Genomic DNA, 22,702 nt, shown 5'->3' on the forward strand with positions numbered 1-22,702 from the left:
CAAATAAACCCAACCAGAAGGGCCAAAGAAGGAAGGGAGGAACCGAGGGTGGAGAAGAGACAAGTACCACCAGCTTTACATACCACAACTCACGAGTAATCTAGTATTTTGCTGGGAGATTTTAATTTGATTTCAAATGCTCATCTAGCCTTCACACAGACAGCTTTCAGATCTCTTCTACTCGCTGACCATTAGCGTGGTATAGCACAAGACATTAAGGACACCCAAGGATAGGTGGCAAATATTCAAAGCTACTGATGGCAAAGAAACTCAAGAAGCACAAGTGTTGAAAGGGATGGGGTAGTCGTGGACAACATACTGAACATGAGATTGTTGTGGAAAACCGAGCCAGTAACTAAGAGGGTTTCTAGATGCAAATGACTGATCCCAGAGGATGTGTTATGACCATCCGGGATTGCTGTGGCATTTTTTGGACACTTTATTTCTAGGAAGTTGCTGACGAACGGTGAGAGTGAAGAACAGCAGCAACAGCGGAGCGAGCTGCAGGACCAAATGGTTGACAAACTGGAAGTTAGGGAGCTTCTAGGGAGCTGCAAGTAGTTTTGGGTTCTGCACAGCTCCCTGGCCCCTACCAGTTTCTGTCATCTAACAGTGTCCTACTTCTGCTTTCTAAATTTCCCCAACCCTTCATCCACAGCAGCAGCAAACACTCAGCTCCACTTCTCTTTACAGGCAAACGATGAGCACGCCAAACAAAACCCTGCAAGTGCAAGCCTTGTTTTCTAAGGTGTTGGATGCTACCTACAAGAAGTTACTTCCCAGCCACTTGAGAGATTTAAACGAAGATGTGATTTCTTTAAACTTACTACCAAATAAAATCAGGGTTAAAAAGGAAGGCTTAATATTCCCCAAGTATTTTCTGGAAACATCCTGAACGCTAGCTGAAGCGCACCGAGAGAAGCAGCTGAAGCAGCATAACCCGGGACGTTGAATTAAGCTGGAAATACCTATAAGCATTCTTGTGAGCAGACCCGCACGGGCTGCTATGAAGGACTCTGTAACTCTGCTGCTGAGGATATGAGGGAAGGAAAGAATATTATTAAAATGTTTGTTATGGTAATACATAGAAATTAATTTGAAAAAATCAGCTCCCACTACACAAGGCTTATAATGAGCTTATAGCCTAAACACTGATGCTTTGTCAGATTAAGCGTACTGTGCTTCCTTCGCGTTTTACAGCGCAGTGTAGCTACACGCTTTTTTCTCCTTCTTTAGAAGGCATCTCCTTCAATATTCTATTAGGAGGGAAATAGGGCTAAGGGACAGAAATGTCATCCTTTGAAAGACAACAGGATTAAAAAATGAACCGAGGGGGAAAATATCCAGTTATCTGTTAATACTGGACTGTTTTTTTTTCGAGAAAGTTAATGTCATTTTACAGTTCAGAGCTTGCTAACGTTGGGTTACAGAGATAACAGGATTTACATGATCATGACAATTTTTAAAATACCCCATCACTATTACTAAATTTTACTTGTCCTGCAGACAAGTCAAAGCAATTTTCTACTTGTCAGAGATGATAAATCAGTCGTCTGGTGACACTGACAGGTGGATTTGTCAAATCCCCCTTGAAATACTTCAGTCTCTGCTTTCAGGCTGCTGTGAGCTCCAAGCGCAGAGTAACACAAGGGAGTAAGGCAGGGATTATGAAGAGATTTTTAGATTTTTAGGGCTGCTGTCCATTTGCCTGGCTTTCTGGGTATTTTTCTCTCTGAAGTGCAAGAACAGCATTCGGCTGCTGGGTTTGATTCTGGCACCTCACCCACAGAAATCCAGTTAAAAGCAGAACAGTTAAAAAACACGGTGCACTTTACAAAAATACATCTTGTTCATAAATACCAACTTCTCTTTTCTTCAAAGCACAGATAAGGCAAGACAAAATTAAACCCTTTTTCTTCCAGCCGCTGCGTTTGCCCCTACAAGCTCCCCAAAGGAAACAAGCAGTCTTTGAAGGAAAAAACCTGCCATGAAGATGCGTGGACAGAGGCGGGTACCTCGTGCCCAGCAGCCAGGAAAGCGCCTGCTCCATCACAGCAAAGGTGCAAACGTCCCAGAGGTGGGATTTCAGAGCAGAGCCTCCTCACCAGCCCGCCAGGCCTCTCCAGGGAGGAGGAAGGGGACATTTGCAGCGTTCCTCTAGGTTTCCGCGTTAAATCCTCCAGCTAAAAGCATGGTGTGAGGGCATTTTTGCATCATTTTGACAGCGGGGTGGTTCAGACTGATTCCCGAGCTGCTGGGGAGCACATCCTTCCTTCTGCACACCTCGCTCAACACGCAAGCAGCAGGAGAAAGGCACGAGCACTTCTGGTCCCTGACAGAGGCCATGCAAATCCCCACGGCCTCCCCTCCTGGCCAGAGGCTGAGCCAGGGCTGCCCTGCCGCTCCCCGCAGCGAGCAAGCAGGGTGGAAACGGCGGCAGCCTGGTTTAGAAGCTACCCGATGAACGCAGCCATTTGGTCTGGGTGTAACACAGACACAGCTCTAATTCTAATAAAGCCATTTATTGGAGCGGCGAAGCGCAGCTGTTCTCCCCGTCCTGCCACCCACACCGTGCTGCGAGCACCGAGACTGAGACCGGGGGGTGAGGCAAAGAAGCCAAGTGGGAAAATGAAATAAATCACTTGGAAAACAGCTGGATGGTAAAAATGGTCAGCCCTTAGGCTGGGGAACTACTCTAGATCCTGCTGTTTTACATTACCATTAACTTGAATCTAATTGCCATCTGGGTAAGCAAGCTACTTTTTAAAAGAGACACACGTAAATTAATCTGCACTTATTTCCAAAGATAAGCTGCCACTGTTGCCAGAGAACCGGGAACAGAGTTGCTCCAAGTTTTAGGAAGCAAAAAGACTTTTTCCTAGGATGTACTGTGATTTCCTAAGAAAAGTTTCTTGCCAATTAAGGAATTCTTCCTATCAGGAAGAAGTTATGTGTCGTAATACTCTTAAGAGAGAGAGACAATTACGAACAGAACTGGAGAAAACTCTTCAATTTTCCAAGTCACTTCTAATTCAGGCTGCATTGGCACTATCAATAGGAGGGAAAAAGAAGAATCATACTATCCTCTCTCCCCTTCTGTTGTCAAAGGAAAACTGAGCAAAGCATAGAGGCAGCCAATATCTCTTTCAATCCTAAAAAACAACGGCATTCAGATTAGAACATGGGTTTGAAGAGGACAAAGGGGGAAAAATGCAGAGGAATAATACCCATGATGGCTCGTCAGAATATTAAGGAGATGGCAGATTGTCAGAGCTCTGACATAGGGTGCTGGTAACTCATCAAAGCTCCTGTTCAGCTTCCAAGCAACAAAATGTGTCCGCATGTGTTGGAGAACAGATTTGCATTCATTGCTTCCTATCCTCTGACGAAGGGTAATACTGAATAAAAAACGGGATAAAAATTAATAGCTTTCCCTCATGGGTGCCAACATTTCGCCCACCTTACTGGATATTTCAACCAGAGAAAAAGAACATCCTAAAAATTCTACAAACCACTAGAAGCTTTCACATGCCTTGCCTCTGTACAAGCACGGCCTCTGTACTGAGCTCGCCTCCAACAAAAACAGCTTCCCCCCCTTCACCCCATACCCTGCTGGCAAGAAATGTGGAGAAAGAGCTGTTCTGTCCAGCAATCCACTGGGTAACACAGCTTGACACCACACTGCAGCTGGCAACCACATCTTTTGCTGAATTCTTCATTTTCTGCCCAATCACATCCAGTTCATTCAACCTCAAAGTCCTACTGAGGCTCAGCCCAAAGCCCTAAGCTCAGCTTTTGAGGCAAGTGACTCAAAACCAGTTACTTTTAGCCTTGTTACTGGCAATTTGAACTCTTCCAGCTCTCCACATACAATCATACCCACACCTCACGTTGATACCAGCATGCATGCTGTGTCCAGTCAAATATGCTCCAGGGCAACAAGACAGGGAGTGCAGAACATTATTTGTAACAGTGGGTGACAAGAAGAACTTTCTCCTCAAATGCCTTGCAACTTGCACCACCGGTGAGCGGCTCTTGCTGGTTTAAGTTCTTCATTCATCCTCTGCTGAAGGTTTTCCTAATGCAGTTAGCATGCCCAACACCAACGGAGCGAAGACAAGCTTGTGTCCAAATTGTAACGAAAGCTAGACATCAACTCTGTTGAAATTCCTTTGACACAGAGAAAAAAAAAACCTACTTTCCTCATGGCTGTCTTTGCTGCTCCAAGCCAAAACTGCACGGTTACAATTAATAGCATGTCCATTTTGTAACAAACGAACAAAAGATCTGGCTACTCTCTGGACCCAAAGCCATTTAAGCAAAAAGCCATTAAGGTTCCAGGCGAAGGACTGGTGTGGATTTTTTCTCTAGGGTAACCTGTGTTTATACCAACATGACACCCAAGTGAAATGGGGTGGGGAGAAACCCCAGATCTTATGAGATGATGAGTACAAATACTAAGCTATGTCCACTTTGCAAAATTACAGAAGTGAATTACTCTTTTCCAATGATATGTAATACCTTGAGGTATTAATTCCTCCATAAGACTTTGCTAAATGCTATGCAGCTGCTGAGAACTGCACATCTGCATCACATTAACTGGTTTTTAAGTGTCCCCACGAATAAGCAAGCACATACCTCATGCCCCAGATAAAAAGCAAAAGCACCACTAATTGACGGGAGATACAGCTAAGCCTTGAACTGAATCACCACTAGTGGAAATTACAGAAGGAAACCGCAAGGAGGAATGCAAAAGGAGAATACCCCAGAATGAGTAAAAGGAGCAAGAATTGGGATGCTCCTTCCTCAAGCTGTGCAAGTAATAAGCACATGACATACTGCTGCCCCCCTGCAAGGACAAGAGGCAAATGCAATGTCCTTACAGTCACAGTTCGCAGCAATGAGTAACGAGAGCTCCACGGAAACACAGGCATTTCCTTCCCTAATTCTCCAAACACCCCCTCTCCAGGATCTCAGAATGATTAGCAACAGAGCTTAGGAAGGAAAGCACCTAAGAGTCTCATCATCCATCCTAGGTGTAGTCGAAGGCCACCCAGTCTGCCGGGTCCAAGTTTCCATCCACCAGTATAAAACTGGCTAGCGAGCTTCCAACATTTCTCATGGAAGGCACTTCCTTTTGGAACGGAATGAAAAAAAAAAAAGCAACCTTTAAGTGGTGAACACAAAGTAGGTCACAAAGAAGCCACATCAATAAAGTCTGGAAACAAAACTGGGAGGGATACTGTGTCAGCTATAGAATTGAGTGGTTATTATAAATGGGCTTCAGAAGTACAGCTAGAACATTTCAGCCGGTAAGCCGTTCCACGGATGAAATACAAGTAGCCAGTAAGTGATGTACTACGGCTCTTCCTTTAAGTCTCTTCTAAAGCTACCATATTTTTAAACATAATTGCATGGTTTTTAGTCTGAAACAATAACCCTTCTAAACTCCATCAATAACACAAACAATCTTGACAATGATGATTTATCATATTGGATCTCAACCCCTCCACACCCCTCTCTCATCATAGTTTTAACTCAAGATGCATCTCAAAATCACCTGACAGCCAGTTAGGTACAAGACAGACGTGTAAATGGATTCGGTGCTTATATTCTCCAACAGGATGGACATGCCAACCAAGGGACCTCACGGCCTGGACAGCATCTGTTAATGAAGCCTTGGCTGCTGCCGGCTGGCTTGCAACCCAAAGCTGTCATCCTGAGCACGCAGAAAGCTAGGCTCTATCAGTCCACTCTCACTTTTTTCTAAGCTGTTAGTGAAAAGTCCAAGTTAGTGTAACCCACAGAGTAAGCAGTTTCTCAGCAAGGAAAAAGTAGGTCAATTTAATTCTTGGCACATGTTTATAGGAACACCTAACTACTCACATGGGAAACTACCTTACCTCTCGTCAGAGTGCTTTCTATGTCCTGAGCTGATCTTGTTTCAAAACCATTCTGAGAACAGAGTCAGAAGACTGCAAGGAAAACAGTTACTATCTCTTTACTATCTCTTGATATTAACAGCTATTGCACTTCAAATTCTTCATATAGACAGGGCTTATAGAATCACAGAATCATTAATTATATGTTTATAAAAAAATTTAAATTCAGAACACAGGACTAAGGAGATCAGGATAACTCACAGTTGCCTAGTGGCTCATCTATATAAAAACTATCTATGACTGGCTGCCTTCTCCTTCCAAGGACCAGGTCAAAGGTGCCGAGAGCCACTAAACCCAAACCACCTAAAACACATGATATGGGATAACTGGCCTAACGCTCTGATGAAGGCAGGATCCAGATAACTTTAGGACACACAGCTCCAGGTGAACAGTGCTCTTACACTAAACAGAGGTTTACCAATGACAGCCACACTACATTTTCAGAGAACTTTCTAGCTGCACCCTATTCTATTTTCTGACAAAGAACAAACAAATGCATTCTCACAAAGAAGTAGCAGAACGTAAGTTTTGCCAGTATAGGGAAGAATAATGCCTCTTCAAAGCAACTAGCTGTTTAACTATTAGTACTGCATTCCTCTTGATTTTTTTTTCCTTTCCACCACTATTTCAGACATATTTTCATTTTTACAGCATACAAACTCCCTTTCCAGCACTGGGCATGAACCAGGAGTATTTGTTTTACTTCTTATCATCCTTCCTTTCTCCTACACATTCATCATTTGGTGAACAGAGGCTGTTTACATCACATTCCTGATTTTTCTACGAGCTAAGAAAAAAAGAAACTAGAGCAGAATATGCATAACTTCTTTCTGTAAAGCTTGTCTATAATGACAAATAATAAAAAAGAGAGAGAGAAAGGATTTCTTCCTTAATTTGATGTAATGGTTATAAAAGTAGGAAGTTAGTAACCCCTAGGATCGAGGCCAGGAAAGCTGCCTTTCACACAGCTGTGGCTTGCTGTGCTCTGCCACTACTTACAAATCTTGATGTGAACGACCACTTTCTGCAACGCTGGGCTTCTTTGAGCAGAGGATTCACCAGCTGAGGGCACGTGAAAGAAAACCGACATAAATATTTACGGCAAGACCATAAAGCTTTTTTGCTACCTTCCTACATGGGAAGTAAAACTCATTACCTCCACAGTGCTTAGGCTGTTTGAAAACTTCACCGAGCAAGACCTTAGCTTATAGAAGGAGGAGTTAAGGAAGAACCCCATGAAATCCATTCAGCGAGGTAATCAGTCACACCATACCTCACTGACATCCCACGTAAGTGCTGCCAGAGAGCAAGAAAGAGACCCCACGAGCCTATGCCATCTCAAAGATAAATCTCCTCAAAGCAGGATTACAAGCGTGTTGAATTTTTACACCATACCCTTTTGCCACAGCTCTCAATTTCTGCATTGGTGATACTACTCCATTTTTCCAGATTTCATGTTTTCCAAGGGAACTATCAACTACTCACCATCCTGAGCAAAAAGATGGAAAATAATTACGGAAACATACCTCAAAATAGCAAATTCTCAGTATTATTTGACAAAGAAGTCTAATGGTTTCCTAGCAAGCGTTAGCACATGGTGCTTTTGTTGCAGCAGCTTGGCTGCCTGAGGTATAACCCCATAACATAAATAAAACATCTTTTTCGGGAACCTTTTTGTCTCCTCTTCTTTCATAATGCCCGTACTGTACTGTACTCCTGCATATCAAGATAAAATACCTAACTAATTTGGAAAACTAATCTGGTTCAGTCAGCTCTCCTCACACAGCCAACAAAACAAAGACGTGTTACAGAGGAGCACAGGATTTCACATGCCATGGAAAGTATGTTGGAGCTTCAGGTGGTATAATTTTTGCTCTGTAGTTTTCCAGTCTCCATCTGTGATGCATTTTCCTCTACAGTGAAGAGTTACCTTCCTGGAAGCAATGATTTAGTCAAACACCTGGCCCTGTCCACAAACGAAGAGAAGTTAATCAGTGCCAGCTCTCCAAACTCCTTCGTGCCAGCAGGTCAGGCTGCTATCACTGTAAGGAGATAAGTTTATTACATTCTGAAGGTCAGCAAAACTTCACCCTTGTTGTTTCCAAAAAAGGGAGCAAGCAGACATAAACACCTGAATGAGAGAGTTTCCCCCGAGAGCATCTCGCCCCGCTGACCTGCAGCTCTGACAGCTAATCGGGTATTTGAGAGGATTATTAATAGTCACAAGAGGATCCAAGTAAAGCAGCAGGCTTAAAGGTAGCCCAAACGCAAGGCAATGCAACTCAGCCTATGCAAGCAAAGCACCGCAGAGGTCTCAGGAGATCTGACTTCTGATGCCAAGTTTCTTGCATGTCCTTGGGCGAGCTATCTGACCTAGTTGTGCCCTGTTTCTTCATCTTCCTACGTCTGAGCAGCACTCAAATAAAACCATTGATGCACTCACTCACACCACTCATTGCCTTGCTATGTAAGTAAAAACATTTCTTTTTTTAAAAGCCCCAACAGGCAGCACAGGAATTGCTAATAAAGCTGTCACCGTTTGCCATGACAAACCCATGCACAAAACTGAAGCTACATGGTTATTTCAGTCCTCAAAGAGACTGAAGTGCTCGCTTCAGCCCTCCCAGCCACTGCTGCTCTCCACACATTTCCTAGAATCGGAAATCCCTGCTACTACATGTTGCGCTGATGAGAGCAGCATCTGTACCCTATCTTGTTGAGATGGCATTCATGCACTAAAGAGTCAGCTAAATTAAGGTGTGAATTACCTCCGCTTATCTCAAGTCAATCCACTGACTCAAGGGATGAGAAACCAAAGAAGGCAAGCAAGCTTTTAACTCCCTCTGCCATACAGCTACCAACCCTGGAAAAAAGATCCCTCCAGAGGCATCAGCTCCATCTGCATTTCCTCCAAACCTTCGCTGGCAAAAGGGGATGGGCAAGTCACGCTTCCCAGCAGGAAAAATGCACTTACACCGTTGGGCAGTCACTCCGAGCTCTTCTGTGAAGTGCATTCCCCTAAAAAAGGGTAAGAAGTGAGCTTCTAGGCTTTCAAACTTGGAAGCTGGTAAGGCTGCAAGCCGGGAGCTGCCATTCAGTGCCAGCTCACAGCCTCCCCGCATCCCAGGGAGAACATTTCCCTCCTTTCCTTCTCACCCCCTGCCACCGAAACGATGCCCCGAGAGACGTGCGGCACGCTCCCTCCGGCGCTCGCCAACCCCAAAGTGCTCTGCTGGCTCCCAGGCCGACACAAAACCATTGCTAGCAGGAGAGACGGGGCAGTGCAGTTCCAGAGCCGCATTCCTTGAGCATTAAGCTTCGTCTAGAATACTGCTAAATTGTCTTTTGTTCCTTCATGCCAGAAATCCCCTGAAAGCAGTCCTGACACAAAACCTCTTCTCCCAAAACCCTGGATCACGGCAGAGGGCACCCAGCATTTGTTGTACAAGGGTAAAGCCTACGCAAAACGTTGCTTTCGAGTTAGTTTCTCTCGCTTTGCCAGAAACTTCACACCAAAATCCGAGTTGCCATCCTCTTTTCCAATATCCTGTCTTCAGTACCTTGTTCAAAGTCACTGCTACCCAGAACGTGGAGAGCTCTCTTAGAATTGATGCTACGGTGTCTGTGGTCTACCCAAAATAACTTTCTCTGCTTTTTTCATGCCATCCAGCTTGGGAAAAGGCGTGAGGCGAAGAGGTTCTGCTGAATCCTTCGGGCAGTGACACGAAAACCTATTGCTGGGAGGGATCTGGCGGTTGGACTTGGCAATCTTGAAGGCCTTTTCCAGCGCGGATGCTTCTGTGGAGCCTGACTGAGGGGTGATCATTTTCAGTCACACACTTCTTCCCTCGTCATCGCAGTGCCGATTCCCAGTCCCACACCTCCTTGGAAGCAAGGACTCAATGCACTCAGCCCCCTCCTCTCTCATGATACGCTACCGTGTAATTCCCCATCCACTTCCACACTCATTTGCCATTTTTCATCATTGCTATTTCCTTTCTTCTCCGGTCCAGACGACAAATTCCAAAAGGCAGGCAAAGCAGCCTCCGTCTGTAAAACACCACCTGCATCTACAGCATAGCACCGTGTAAATAAAATAAATTATCTTCACAAAGAAGAAAACAGTGCGTTCACAATTAAACCACTAACGTCCAAGAATGTAGACACGGCCCTACAGGAAGGGAAAAGGTGCCTGCAAGTTTTAATCAAGCCAGGACCGACGGGAGAAGCATACGCATTCTTATGCAAATCCACCCCAGACACTGCACATCTGCTGAACTGGGTGTCGTTTTCCCACAGTTTGCAGAATTAATGTGTTGAACTAAGTGCCTGCCAGTGCTTGCAGTGTCAGAGCTAATTTTTAATGGGGCATTCCCAGCTGTAACAAAAAATAATAATAATTCTTTAGATAATAAAGGATCTAAAGCCAGGACGTGATTTTACATTTACTTAAGTGCAAAGACCCCCCCCCACCTCCAAGAGCTCATTACCCGCACTACTCGACTTGTTTTGTAATTAAAAATAATCCAGATTCTTAGAGAAGAGCCCTTCTACAGTATTGTGACCTTTTGAAATCCCATTAAAGAGAATTAACAAATGTTATCATCTCCTGATGATTTCTGTAATGGCTTTCAGAGAGGGGGGTGGTGGCGGCATCAAAACACACAAAGGACTGTTAGAAGTTTACAAACCAAAATGCAGTAATTTTTCTCTTCCCTTGGTTCCTTTTCTTGCAGACAAATTATATTTCCATGATTGCTATGACTCTTTACAGAGGATTTCAAAAGAATCCAGATGAGAGCTCGACTCAGTGACCTTGGGGCTAAGAAAGCATATACACCAGAAAACGCTGAAATCCCAACTATTTTTTTTTTTAAATCTATAAATATCAGTTGAAAGGAACTCATGATCTCATAATAAGTCAATGGGTCACAGTTATGCTCTTCTTATCTTCCCTTTTTTTCCCTATTGTTTAAAAATAGGAAACAGCACCACATGAAAATGTTCAGCCAGAGATAAATCGTGTGACTGAAATACAGGAGTCAGGAAGCTGGTGTTTTAAAATAATGTCATCCTCATTTTCCCCGACACACACTAGCATTGTTGATGCCTCCAAATATTTAAGTGACTTTTAATAAATTAGTAACCTAGGCAACATTTGGCACAACACAGGCAGCTGGAAAAGCACAGCTAAAAACTCTTAACAAAAGTGAAAAAAAAAAAACCCACAACCATTTATGTACAAATTAACGTCAGCATTCCTTTAAAAAGATGATGGGCAAATGGTTTTAATGTCAAGGGGCTAATACTGCAATAAAGTTTGGGAATAAAGCAAAGGAGAAAACAGCCTACATCCAGCCCTCAGCTGTGCTCCTGGTCACAGCCCCAAACACAGGAGGCAGCGAGCAGAGACCGAATAGCGGCGGCAGCACGGAGGATCTGTAATTCCCCCCTGCACTACAACTCCTTGGAGTCCAGAGGAGTTACCAGCGAGGCTGGCACGCAGCAGGTATGAGCAGATCACCTGCCTGAGAGCTTCAGTCGCATCCTTCAATGTCCCCTTGCTGGCTGGCAAGAGAAGGCAGTACCCCTGCCCAAAGCACGTTCGTCTGCTTCCAGTCTGTAGCAAACGCAGTTACTTAAAAGCTTGCTTCTGATTAAATTCCGTCCTTTACAGCGGACAACCGACTGCAAGTGACTGCTATTTACCACCCTAACGAGATGCAAAAGTGCTTTGTGCGGTCGTTACCTAATGTTTGTAAGCAACATGCCTCTTTGGTACCTGAAGGCCACAGTAGGGTCGGATGCCCTGACAGCGGGCATTGTCCAAACGCACAGGAAACGGCATTGCCCGGCCCAGCGAGGTTTGCCTCCTGAGCCTGCTTTTGCACCGGGTTGCCAGGTGAGTTAAGAATAAGCCTACTGATCCGAAGGAAAAGCAATACTCGGGAACACCGACCTTCTTCACTTTCCAACGCAAGACCACCTCTGCAGACACGCCATACACCTCGTAAGCTCCCTTTCAGCAAGTTCCCATCCGTCCCTTCAGCTTGTCCCACGCAGGAACTCCTTTGTAACAGCAGAAGATCTCCTGCAACTAACCACAGCCCCGTACGCGCACACAGTGCGGCTCTACGCAGAACGGAGCCCAGCCACACTACCTGCACGCATCTCTGGAGAAAACCCTCCGCAGCTAGAACAGCCGTCCCTCAACCACCGGATCGCCTTGCCACTTCAATTTGTTACGAATTTTTGTTCGGTTTTACGATAAGCACGCCCTCCCTACCTACTCCTTGTGAGGTAGCCTTTAGGTGACTTTTTAATTGAGCTTCTGGAGCCAGGCGATAAGCTTTGGAAGTGGAGAGGACACCGCTCCCCGGAGTGTTTCGGGCTGCCTCGGGCATCCTCAGCGGCTCCGGCACCACCGTAAAGAAAATGCCGCCACCTGGTGGGATCTCCTCCGGGTCACAGGACGCGGTCCCCGGGTTTGGGGAGCTCGTGACCCCCCAGGGAGGGTCGCTGACCTCGCACGGGCATCTCGTAGCAATCTCGCCATGAGCATGGAAGGAGAGGATCTGCTGACAACAACAAGATGCTATTTGTTACTGGTGCTCACCCAAAGAGAGATGGTTTGGAAAAGGATAACCTTTGCAGTAGAAATTAGGAAAAAAAAAAAAAGGTATCAAGCTACCTACAAAGCCACAGCAAGGCAGGCTGTAAAGCAACAGAAAACCCCGGCACAGAGTCAGAGTCACAGAGTCATTTATAAAATACAGTTGAGCAAGGTAGATGATGGATTGCTGGAACGGGTAACTCACAGAAATTGGGTTTTTGGACCGAGTTTCACATGATTAGAGATGCTTCTGGACAGCGCTTGAGTCTCAGCTATTTTTTAATCTCCACATGACACTATGTGGATTACCAGAGCTTCAGTCCCGAGCACAAGCCTAATATTTTCAGGCAGCCAATACTTAAAAGCCTCAAAGTCGAGTTTCAGGCAGCTGAGAGACATTTATGTCTGGTTACACGGGGTCTAGTGCTTTTATTTGGAGTCAGAGCCAGCGAAGCTCTGCCTGGAGATCAATATCCACGAGAAAACGTGGAGCCCTTCAAGCCTCGGTCTGCAGAGCAGGCTCTTGCTGCTGGGAGAGGGGAGTGAGAGGTTTATTCTGGCAGTCAGGAATGTCTCCAGGCTGCTGGCCGGATTAGAGGACAAGGTGATGAAAACATCCACGTCCGATCCGCACTAGTGCCTGTACAACCACTATCGTCTTTTAGCACCAATGCTAAAAGGGAAAGACATTTCCTAGTCCTGATAAGGCCCCAGAGCAGCGCTGCCCACTCCCAAGATGAACACTCGGGAAGGAACAGACTCTTCCACGTGCTGTTTTCTATGTATTTCAGCAACTCCTAGCTCACAGTTCATCATTCTGGTGCACGGGTGCTTAAGGTGAGCTTGGAACAGGCGCTCCAGAAACGGATTTGACAACCGCCGTTGCAGAAGTTTACAGTCTGTATCTAAACAGGTTGTAAGTCTGACAAAATCTGATTCTGCCCCCATCACATGCAACATTTAACACCAATGCTGCAACGCTAGCTTTATAATTCATTGTTACAAAATCCATGGATGTGCAGTCAGCCATACCAAGCGATATAATTGTTCTGTTCTCACTGTTAGCACCGAGAAAGCTGTAAATTCAGTCATTCTCCTGTCTTCCACCAAATCAGTTCCAAAGAACAGAGAAAGAGACCTTGAAACTTTGACTTAAAACACTGGTGGATGCTTTCAAAAGTCAGTTATCCCTATTACAGAGAAAAAACCCATAGCATTAACCCAAGCAAGACGATCTCTTCCCTCTTACCCATTCCACACGTGCCGTGAGGCCGAAGGAAGCCATCAACCACAACACACACTGATACATATTTTACAGAAACATCGGTTGTGTGTCAAAACTAGTGCTTGGAAACATCATCTGACGACATTCACATGATTTGTGTTTCACAAGCAATTAAACCTATCACTCTGACAAGCAAATGTGCTGTTCCCGTTCACTGTTCAAACATGAGGTTAGAGGACGCTGCTTGCGGTACAAGCTCTGTCCTTCAGCAAGCAAACGGTTTTCATGGTTTGATAAGGTCCTTGTTAATTCACCTAACCAGAAGGTGCCGAAACTCCAGAAAACAGAATGAAAAAGTTACTCTGTGACTACTGCAGGAACGCAGGAAATGCAAAAATAGCCAGACTGTGATTTGGATCTGGTAGTGAGGTCAGACGAGACCTCAGTGTCACACTGAAATCACATCGCAGGCATTGCAAAGTCCTACTGTACTCACATCGCCGTCATGCTGCTGGCAAGCCACAGAGACCAGTAATGAGGGTACTTTACGACTAAACTCTTTTCTCTCTGCTTACAGATGAAGTTTTACAGGCTCTGCAACTGGACCAGCTCCCCTCATGCTAGTAATTGTCTCCTTGGACAGAGGCGAGCTGGGTGGCACGCCGCTGCAGAACAGAGAGGCACAGAAATAAGCAGTCGTCTCCAAGCAGGTACCCAACTCTAAAAGAAGCGCTTCCACAGCTTTTCAGACTATTATCTTCCGTTTGGAACAACTCCACAGCACAGTTGTCCACGTCTCACACAGAAAAGAAACGCTGTGACATCAAAAGCTGCATTTCTTGATATACTAGAAAGAAAATGGTTCTCATCTTTTCATGTTAGATATTCCTTCCCTTCCCCAGCCATTCATGGTGAAATAATTAGTGTTAGCGTTCGCATTGTTTATCAGACAATACAGACAATAAGGCTAAGCTTTCTGCTCCTGTTTTCTTTAGCTGTGCTGCTGTGGTTCCTCGAACAACTGTGCAAGGCTTTACTTTTAATCCTATAAATAACACTTGTCACTCATAGATTTGTAACCCATATTTAGTTGTGCACAAACATGGCACAGCTTCAGTTCGATTCATCGTCCGCAAACTTATCCAGATGTGTTCACACAAGAAAAAAGGCTAGGAAGCAGGAGGAAATAAACAAATTCTAGCTAACCCAACTGCAATTTCATAGGGAAGGAGGGAAGACACCACCACATCAGATTCTTCACGAGGGAGAGAGATAATGAGTTGTTTTTAAACTAAGAATAATTAGTTATTGTCCTTGGGCTACACGATGTATTTTTACATGCTTGAAGTCTGCCCTGATTTTTATAGCCTATCGGTTAGCTGCTCCGTCGCGCGGAGTTTTTTTCCATTTATCTACATGTTAGTGTCAGACTACAAACACATCACAACACATGACGCGACTTTATCAACAAGCAGGGTTTCTCACTGTGGCTAATTTTGAAACCACATTCCTGCTTCCACTCACACGAGATATAACCTTGGGTAACAATCAGATAGGCTGGTGCCAGACATCCTCTTCATAAGTACGTTCTCATTTTACCTTCGGAAAGTATTCTAAACAAACAAACAAACAATCTGAAGGCACTCTGCTTTCTTCTGAGCTCCCCCCAGCAGCAGCAGAGAGGTGTTGTTTTTTTTTTTTCAAAAAAGGCTGCATTTTACAGTCTCAGCATCAGGCTGAGAGTAACAAAAGAAAGCCACGCAAGAAGCCGCAAGTTAGACAAGTGGAAACTACTGAAAATCCCAAACTCCTACGACAATTAATTGCGCTAAGTATAACTCTGCTCCTTGAAGCACCAGACAGAAAGCAGACAGACAACCTCGTCCCACCGCACCAGCTTTTCAAGCTCCCAGAATAAACACAAAGCTCTTTGAACAGACCGTGCTCCCCTGAAGACCTGCAGCCTGATCCTCCTCGCTGGAGGTGCCAAAGGCTAACTGACCGTGGTGGTGCTCACCATAACCAACCGTGCCCAGCCAGCAGAGCTCCTGGAGGTGACTTACTTGTGCCACCCGTACCTTTTGGGCATAAAGCAACCGGTAGCGTGTCAATAATGACACTGATAGCGGGGCGTGTTGGCTTCCAGTCTTACAGACCAGGAAGAGCCTGGAGAACCTCGCCGGGATGCCGGGCAGGGCAGGACGGAGAGCGGGGCAGCAGGGCAGGACCTGCTGTGAGAAGACACCGGCGACACGAGGCGTTTTGGGGGGATTCTGCGAAGCGCCCCGCGTGCGGGGCCTGCCCGAGGAGGGACCCCCAGCTTGGTGCCGGGGGGGGCAGCGCGGCGATGCCAACACCGCCGGGGCTTCGTTCGCTCTGCGAGCGGCGTGAGGGCGGCGGGGTGGGCGAGGGAAGGACAGAGCAGCTCAGGTGGCTGACTGGGGGTGTGTAACGACGGGCTTGGGTCACCCCCCCAAAAAAAAATATTAATTAATTAATTAAAAAAAAAAAACTGAAGGAAAAGTTGGGCCCGCCGGGAAGTTCCCTCCGCTCCCGACCCGCCGTGCGCCCAGGCAGCCGCCCAGGCCGGCCGCCGGCACGTCCCGTCCCACCCCCCCCCCCCCCCCCCCCCCCCCGGCTCCCCCTTACCGTAGACGCGCAGCCAGCCCTGCTGCTGGCACACCGACTCCAGCAGGACGCGGTCCAGCGCGCCGCCCGCCGCCGCCTCCAGCTCGTCCGAGCCCAGCTCCGGCTCCGCCAGCGCCTCGGCCGCCCAGGCCGCCGGCTCGCCCGCCGCGGGGGGCGCCTCCATGCTGGGGAGCGGGGGGGAGGACGAGGCGCCGCCGCCCTCCCGCCCGCGCTGCGCCCCGGCCGCGCCTCGCCTCAGCGCGGCTCCATCCCCGCCTCCCCCGGCCCCGCCGCCCCCCGCCCCCTGCGTCACGGCGGCGGGCGGAGGCCGAGCCCGCGGCCGCCCCGCTCTGGGCGCCCGCCGCCGGCGGCCACGCACCGGTTCCTGAGGGGGGGCCCCCGCCCCGCGCCCCGCTCCCCGAGCCTCCGGCCTAGGCCTGGAGCTGGGCGCCGGGGGGCGTGAGGGCGGCCGGGGGGGCGCAGCCCTCCCGGAGGTTCTGCTCGCACACCCCCCTTCAGAGCAGGGCGTGAGCCCGCTGTGCCACAAGGGTCTCACAACAGCACTGCCTCCGTCCCTCGCAGGGATCTCAAAGGGGCGGTTTCAGGCTCAAAAATGGGTGTGAGACGGCGCTCCCGGGGTTTCAGTGCTCCCCAACTACACCAGGCTTTAACTTTCTATTTGGTTTTTGGTCAAGTTCCCATCGATCAAGGTGCATGTTCTTAAAAATCCTGAATAAAATACCTGCGAGGGTAGCGTGCGTGTGTCCCATCGTGTTTTAAATCAACACTGAAGCGTGGGTTCGCAGGGAGGGCGGGCAGGGGGGTCGGCTGGCTTTGGGCACCTTCCCTTGTTCTGGGTTTGAGCCTGTCCCTGATCAATATGAGCTGGGAAATTCATCCAAGCACAAAGATTCAGTGATTATCTCCATGGTGCATAGGTGATTTAGCAAATCAGCCATTTCTTCCACGTTTCTCCGAAACAACGTACTGAAACCTAAAGCTTAGCGCAGGCTGTCTCTAAAGGCCCATCTCAGTACACAACTTCTGCAGCAGTAGAAAGAGCCTAACAACTTTTTCTTTATTCAAACAGCTAAACAACGCTGTCCTTGGCATGGCCGCAGAGCCGTTACACGGCCATAAAGCTGCTTTAAGCCAGATACAGCTCCCCCACTTCTAACCGTGCTGCGTGCCATCCTGTTTTATTTGGCACTACAACAGAGTACGAGCATTCGCGTGGTGAGTTACAGCACCTCGGCCGAAGAGCCATAACTTCCCTCTGAAGGGGCCATTACTCTCTAAGCTCTGCAGTGTAACAAAATCAGCTGCCTGAACCCCAAAGTTTGTCTCCGGTGCTGTCTCACAGCTGTAGGACTTGCACAGCAGCACTGAACCGACTGGATTCGAGTACACTCACGCTGGTGTAGTTGTGTTTGCAATGGAAGACGTACGAACTATTTCAATAGAGAAAAAAGTCCTGCCAGCCCTATGATTAATTGATGAAACCTTGTTTCGTGGGGGTTTCGGTCTCATGCTTGACTAAGAGCTTGACCTGAATCTTGCCCTACAACTGGGTCATTCTCTATCCAGTCAGGAGCTCTGTTTTCTGAAATGGGATGAGTTTGCATCGCAGTTTTTCCATTGTAGGGTGGGAATACGCACCCTGCTGCAATTTCCAGGCTGACTTTGAAAACAAAGAAACCTCCTTCCTCGAAATGTTGGCTTGTTTCATGATCGGCAGAACCGGTGCAGCCTGGTTTCCCACTGATTCACATCCCAAGGCAGACTCCCTGGGATCTAGCAAGGGGTGGACACCTGCAGTCAAGAGTCTCGTAGGATCTCTCTGCTTTACCTTGCTGCCGGTGTTCATTGTTCCTGCTGGCATTTAATTAGCTCTTGGACCTTTATGACTCTTTCTTTTGTTTGAAACGGATCAGCAGGTTCAATGCTTACTGAGGTTTTATGAGGCGAGACACAGGACCACGAGAAAAGAGAGATCCTGAGTTTGGTGGTGTCAGCCTCAGTTCTCTGGGAAGTAAAGATGAAAAACTTACCCCCACTAACAAGAAGAGTTAGACCAGGCAGAAACCTGGCGAGGATTCATCCTTTCACCCCTGTGACAGGCGCAAGGCAATTCCTCCGGCCTCTTGCATAAAGATGCAGCCCCTCACCATCTGAGCAGGCCATGTGGGCTGCGCATCCCTGGGGAGCCAGGCCACCCAGTAACATATCCTGGCTCCTTTCCACCCCAGAACATGCTCTGCGTCATGGTTTCCAAAGGACTGGGAGCTGAGGGTGTGCAGGGCTACTCCTTCCAGACAGGACATCTGCATAAATTGCCATAATGATACCATAAAGCAGCACGGCAGCCAATTCCTCCCTCCTACGTACTCTACCCTTGCTCATTCCCGCTGCTGCTGATAATATAACATATTCTCCAACCTTATCACTTAGTGGCCGTAATCCAATAAACTCGTCAAGGTTTTCCCTCCTGCGCTCTCTGCGGCCCTCTCCTCTCCTTCAGCCTGTCCTAAGCCTGTCCCTCAGCCGTGTCCCTGTGTCTACCTGCCACAGCTGCAGCAAGCTTGCACGGGCAGCTGCAGGGGAAGGGGGGATGGAGCTGCTCGGAGAACGCGAACAGGAGCTGGCGTATTGCGAGGGAAGGATGTGGCTGTTGAGCTGCTGCCAAAAGAGGAATTGTGGAGTTTGAAAAAGCTGCCACATAGTGCCGGGACGACAATTACATAGGACCGGCGCGGGACACCGACAACTGGTTCCCATCAAGTGGGGACTGGTTGTGTCTGCCAGTATCATCGGCCCGTTCCCAACGTGAGGTCTGGAGCGACCGGAAAGTGAAGTTTCTGAAATTTGCACTGCAGCAGAAAACAAAATCCATTCTTCTGCCTTCACTTGTGGGTTTGGGTGCAATATAAACAATAATAAATAGCAGAGATGACTAAAATAGGAAGGCTGATTTTGCAGGCATGGCAGTAGCAAAAATAGACATATTTTGTAAATAAAGATGTCCTGGAAATAAGAGATGCCTGAGTTTCATGCCCATCAGTTCAGCTGTTCTGGCTTGGGGACTTCTCGGCCAGTAGTGCAGAGGGGATTTGTGCAGGCGTAAATGATCAGTAACCAAGTGCATGCACGGAATTCCCTTTGTGAGAAGCAGGGCCGGGAGCTAATCTGCCTGTGGCCGTCACGTTAACCCACAGGCTCTGGTTAAATTGGGACTGGAGCTTTACTCAGACAGAACAGGTTAAAGCAAAGTGTGTGAGGGGAGCCGCAGCTGTATTTCCATTCATCCAAAGCCTGTACATGTTGTAGAAGAAATTGAGCTACATCAGCACGACTTGGGAGAACAAAGCTTTTGCGCTGACCTTCTTCCTGAACACATCCACGTCTTCAGGAGCAAACAGGTCTCAGTTCGGTGATCTTATCTCAAAAAGGGAAAAATAAAATGAGAAGATACACAGAGGAGGGGATCAGGACAGTGGAAGCGATGGAGTAGATAGGGCATGAGGAAAGGCTACAGAAAGGAAGGGGCTGCAGCATGGAAGAGCAGCACCTCGGGGCAAGCAAAAGCGGAAAAATCTGAAGGATGCCACGGACCTGGAGTTTTATTCCTTGCAATGCAAGAGCTAAGGAGCATGGAGAGAAACTATCAGGTCCAAAGCAGACAAAAGGAAGCACTTTTTCACACAACACATAATTACGCTGTGGAACTTACTGCCACAGGATGTCACGGAGGCCAAAAGTATAAATGAATTCAAAAAAAAGGATTAGACGGATTCGTGCAGCCTCCAGCTCAGGAAGTCTCCCTGCTGCTGATTGCCGGAAGCCGGCAGGGTACGCCGGAGGAAGGATTGCTTTATTCGTTCCCTCTTCCGAAATCCCTTCCTAAGCATCTGCAGCTGGCCATGGCCAGGCGCTGGTCATACTCGTGTCTGTATCCTCCTGCTAATTCCCTATAGATGGAGCCTGATGGACCACAGCCATCACCCAGATGGGGCTGACCCCAGTTTTGCTCCCTTGGACCTGCTGCGGTCGGCGGTGGCCGGTCTTTGCTGCTGCACTGGGTGATGGAGCCCTGAGGGCTCCAGAGCCAGCCTTCCGCTCCTCCTGCCCCTGGGATTAAGCACCAAAATCTCCGCTGCAAAGCCCCCTTTGAACATGGCCAGCAGATAATGCGCACGCTGATTAAAAAAAGAGAAAAACCAGCACAGGGGAAAGTTAAATATTAAAGAACTGCAGCCCAGCTTTAACGGCTGCCGCCATCCCTCCTTCATCTTGTGCCAGCTGCCCCCAGGATACGTGTGCTAACGCTGGGTTTCTACCTTGCAAAAGTGGCTGCTATTTTAATGAAACTCTAATTTTTCACTAAGGGACAAGAGGAACATCTGGTCTCGCTTCAGCAAGACAACATCCCCTCTCTATTTACACATGTGGTGAGATTGGTGTGGCTCTCGGCTGTTCACTCCCCGTCCTGTACACGCGATGCCGGGCAGCACAGGGGTGAGGCTGGTGTGAAACACCAAAGATGTGGGCTGGCGAGATCACATCCTGCCAACAACCGGTGATTGCTGCCTGCTGTGCTGCTGCCAGCGTGGCCGTGGAAGGTGCTGTCCCTGTCCATCCATCCCCGCAGAGAGAAAATGCAGCTGGAAAGCTACCGGCTCTACTGCCTGCCCCTGACACACAGCTATTTGGGCAGCATCCCTTATTTCAGGAGAGCTGTGCTGCTGTTAAGCAGTCTCGTAAGCAGATCTGTAAAACCCTCCTGCTGGTTCTAATGAGCATTGGACTGGCATTTAAAAATGTAGTTTTTTAATGGGTCTTTTTAGAAAATGGAGCTGATCCCCTGGCCACTGGGAGCTGATGGCAGCAGATACTGTGATGATGGCTACATGGGTTGGGTTTTATCTTTGGGCAACAAGGAAGGAATGATGGATTTATCCCTATTTTTCTTGCTAAAGCCCAGGTTAGGTGACTTGGATTGAACTTTGTGTAGCGCACAACCCCGGGATTTATCTGCATCTATAGGAACACGAGCTTCTTTCTCTGGGCCACCTATCTTACTACTTTACCCAGCCTATCTCTGCTTTATTTTTGCACTGTGTTGCCTAAACAGATGGGTTCCCTGCCCTTGCTATTGTAAGCAGAGAGATGCAAATACATAGGAACTTATGGTCTGTTGTGTGGTTACCTAGAGAGGCCGTTGTCTGCAAACAAAGGGTGTGTAAAGACACAGACAGCCTCGCTTGGGGTAGCCTGGAGATGCATGGCCCCAAAATACTGCTGCCCTTACATGTCTGTCATTGGAGCTGAGCACAGCGGTGGCACCTTCCAAACAGAACCGGTCGAGAGCTGCGAGATGATGACATGTCGGAAGAAAGGAGGAGCAAAATGTATATGCCTCCCCTCCCCATCCTCCAACCTATTGTTCCTTTAGGCGTCCGAATAAACAAAGGAAAGCACACTGGTCTGGAGCACAAGGCAGCTGTGTCAGCAGCTCACCTATGTGCAAACACAGCCTCCGTCCTTCCCTACCCCCAGAGGGTTCTGGCTCAAGCTGTATTTAAAATGAAACACCAGAACCCCAGAGTTGGGTGTGACAGAAGAAAGCAGGGTCTCCGATCATGAATTGCGCCGTGGTGAGCCATGGCTGTGTGCGCTGGTCACACAAGGCCATCAGCCTGAAGCACACAACCTGGATTTAGGGTTGGCAAAGAGGAGATTTAGGACGTTGGAGAAATACAGAAACATCTTAGGCATTTCAGGAGCACCAGCACACAGGGGTGCAACCGTGTAAGGGTACTATCAGCAGCCACAGCAAGAGCAGTAGTGCAGCGTTGCACATCCAAGCCCCGTTCCCTCCTTGGGAGGAGGTCTGGGCTCTCTCAGCCACCGTGTCAGCCTCAGCTCTTGGTCCCTCAGCCTTCGTGGTGCCTGACATGGCCTCTGCAAGGCTTCTGGTGATTTTTTTTTGCCTGGGAGTCAGTGGTGGGGCATTTAGGGGATGGGCAGCGGCATCCCTGCCGGAGCGCAGCAGTCAGGCCTTCCTCAGGCGAGGCAGAGGAGCGCAGCCCGGGCTGCAGCACGGCCGCCTCCCTCCTGCTTCGCCAGAGCCAGGCCCCAGCACAGAAGCAGGCGAGGAGCGGGTGCCATCCCTGCAGTCCCCATCCTGCCCTTAATTACGACTTTAAGTGCTGGCTAATAAAGACGATACAAGGCAAATAAATTGAGCTGCCGCTCTAATTAAGCGGCTCTCGCCGAACGCAACGAGCCAGGCCC

At 48.0% G+C, this 22,702-nt stretch overlaps 1 protein-coding gene across 2 annotated transcripts in view; it reads right to left on the minus strand.

Annotated features, from left to right (window-relative positions):
• RASAL2 (RAS protein activator like 2) overlaps positions 1–16,680 on the minus strand; it is a 178,211-nt gene extending 161,531 nt beyond the window's left edge. For both annotated transcript variants that reach the window (XM_067001488.1, XM_067001487.1), the window contains exon 1: positions 16,430–16,680. In XM_067001488.1, the coding sequence (XP_066857589.1) occupies positions 16,430–16,592 (163 nt within the window). In that variant the 5' untranslated portion in view covers positions 16,593–16,680. The remainder of the gene's footprint in view (positions 1–16,429) is intronic.
• Between the last annotated feature and the right edge of the window lie 6,022 nt (positions 16,681–22,702).

This window comes from Anser cygnoides, chromosome 8, assembly GCF_040182565.1.
Source record: "Anser cygnoides isolate HZ-2024a breed goose chromosome 8, Taihu_goose_T2T_genome, whole genome shotgun sequence".
Taxonomy (NCBI): Eukaryota; Metazoa; Chordata; class Aves; order Anseriformes; family Anatidae; genus Anser; species Anser cygnoides.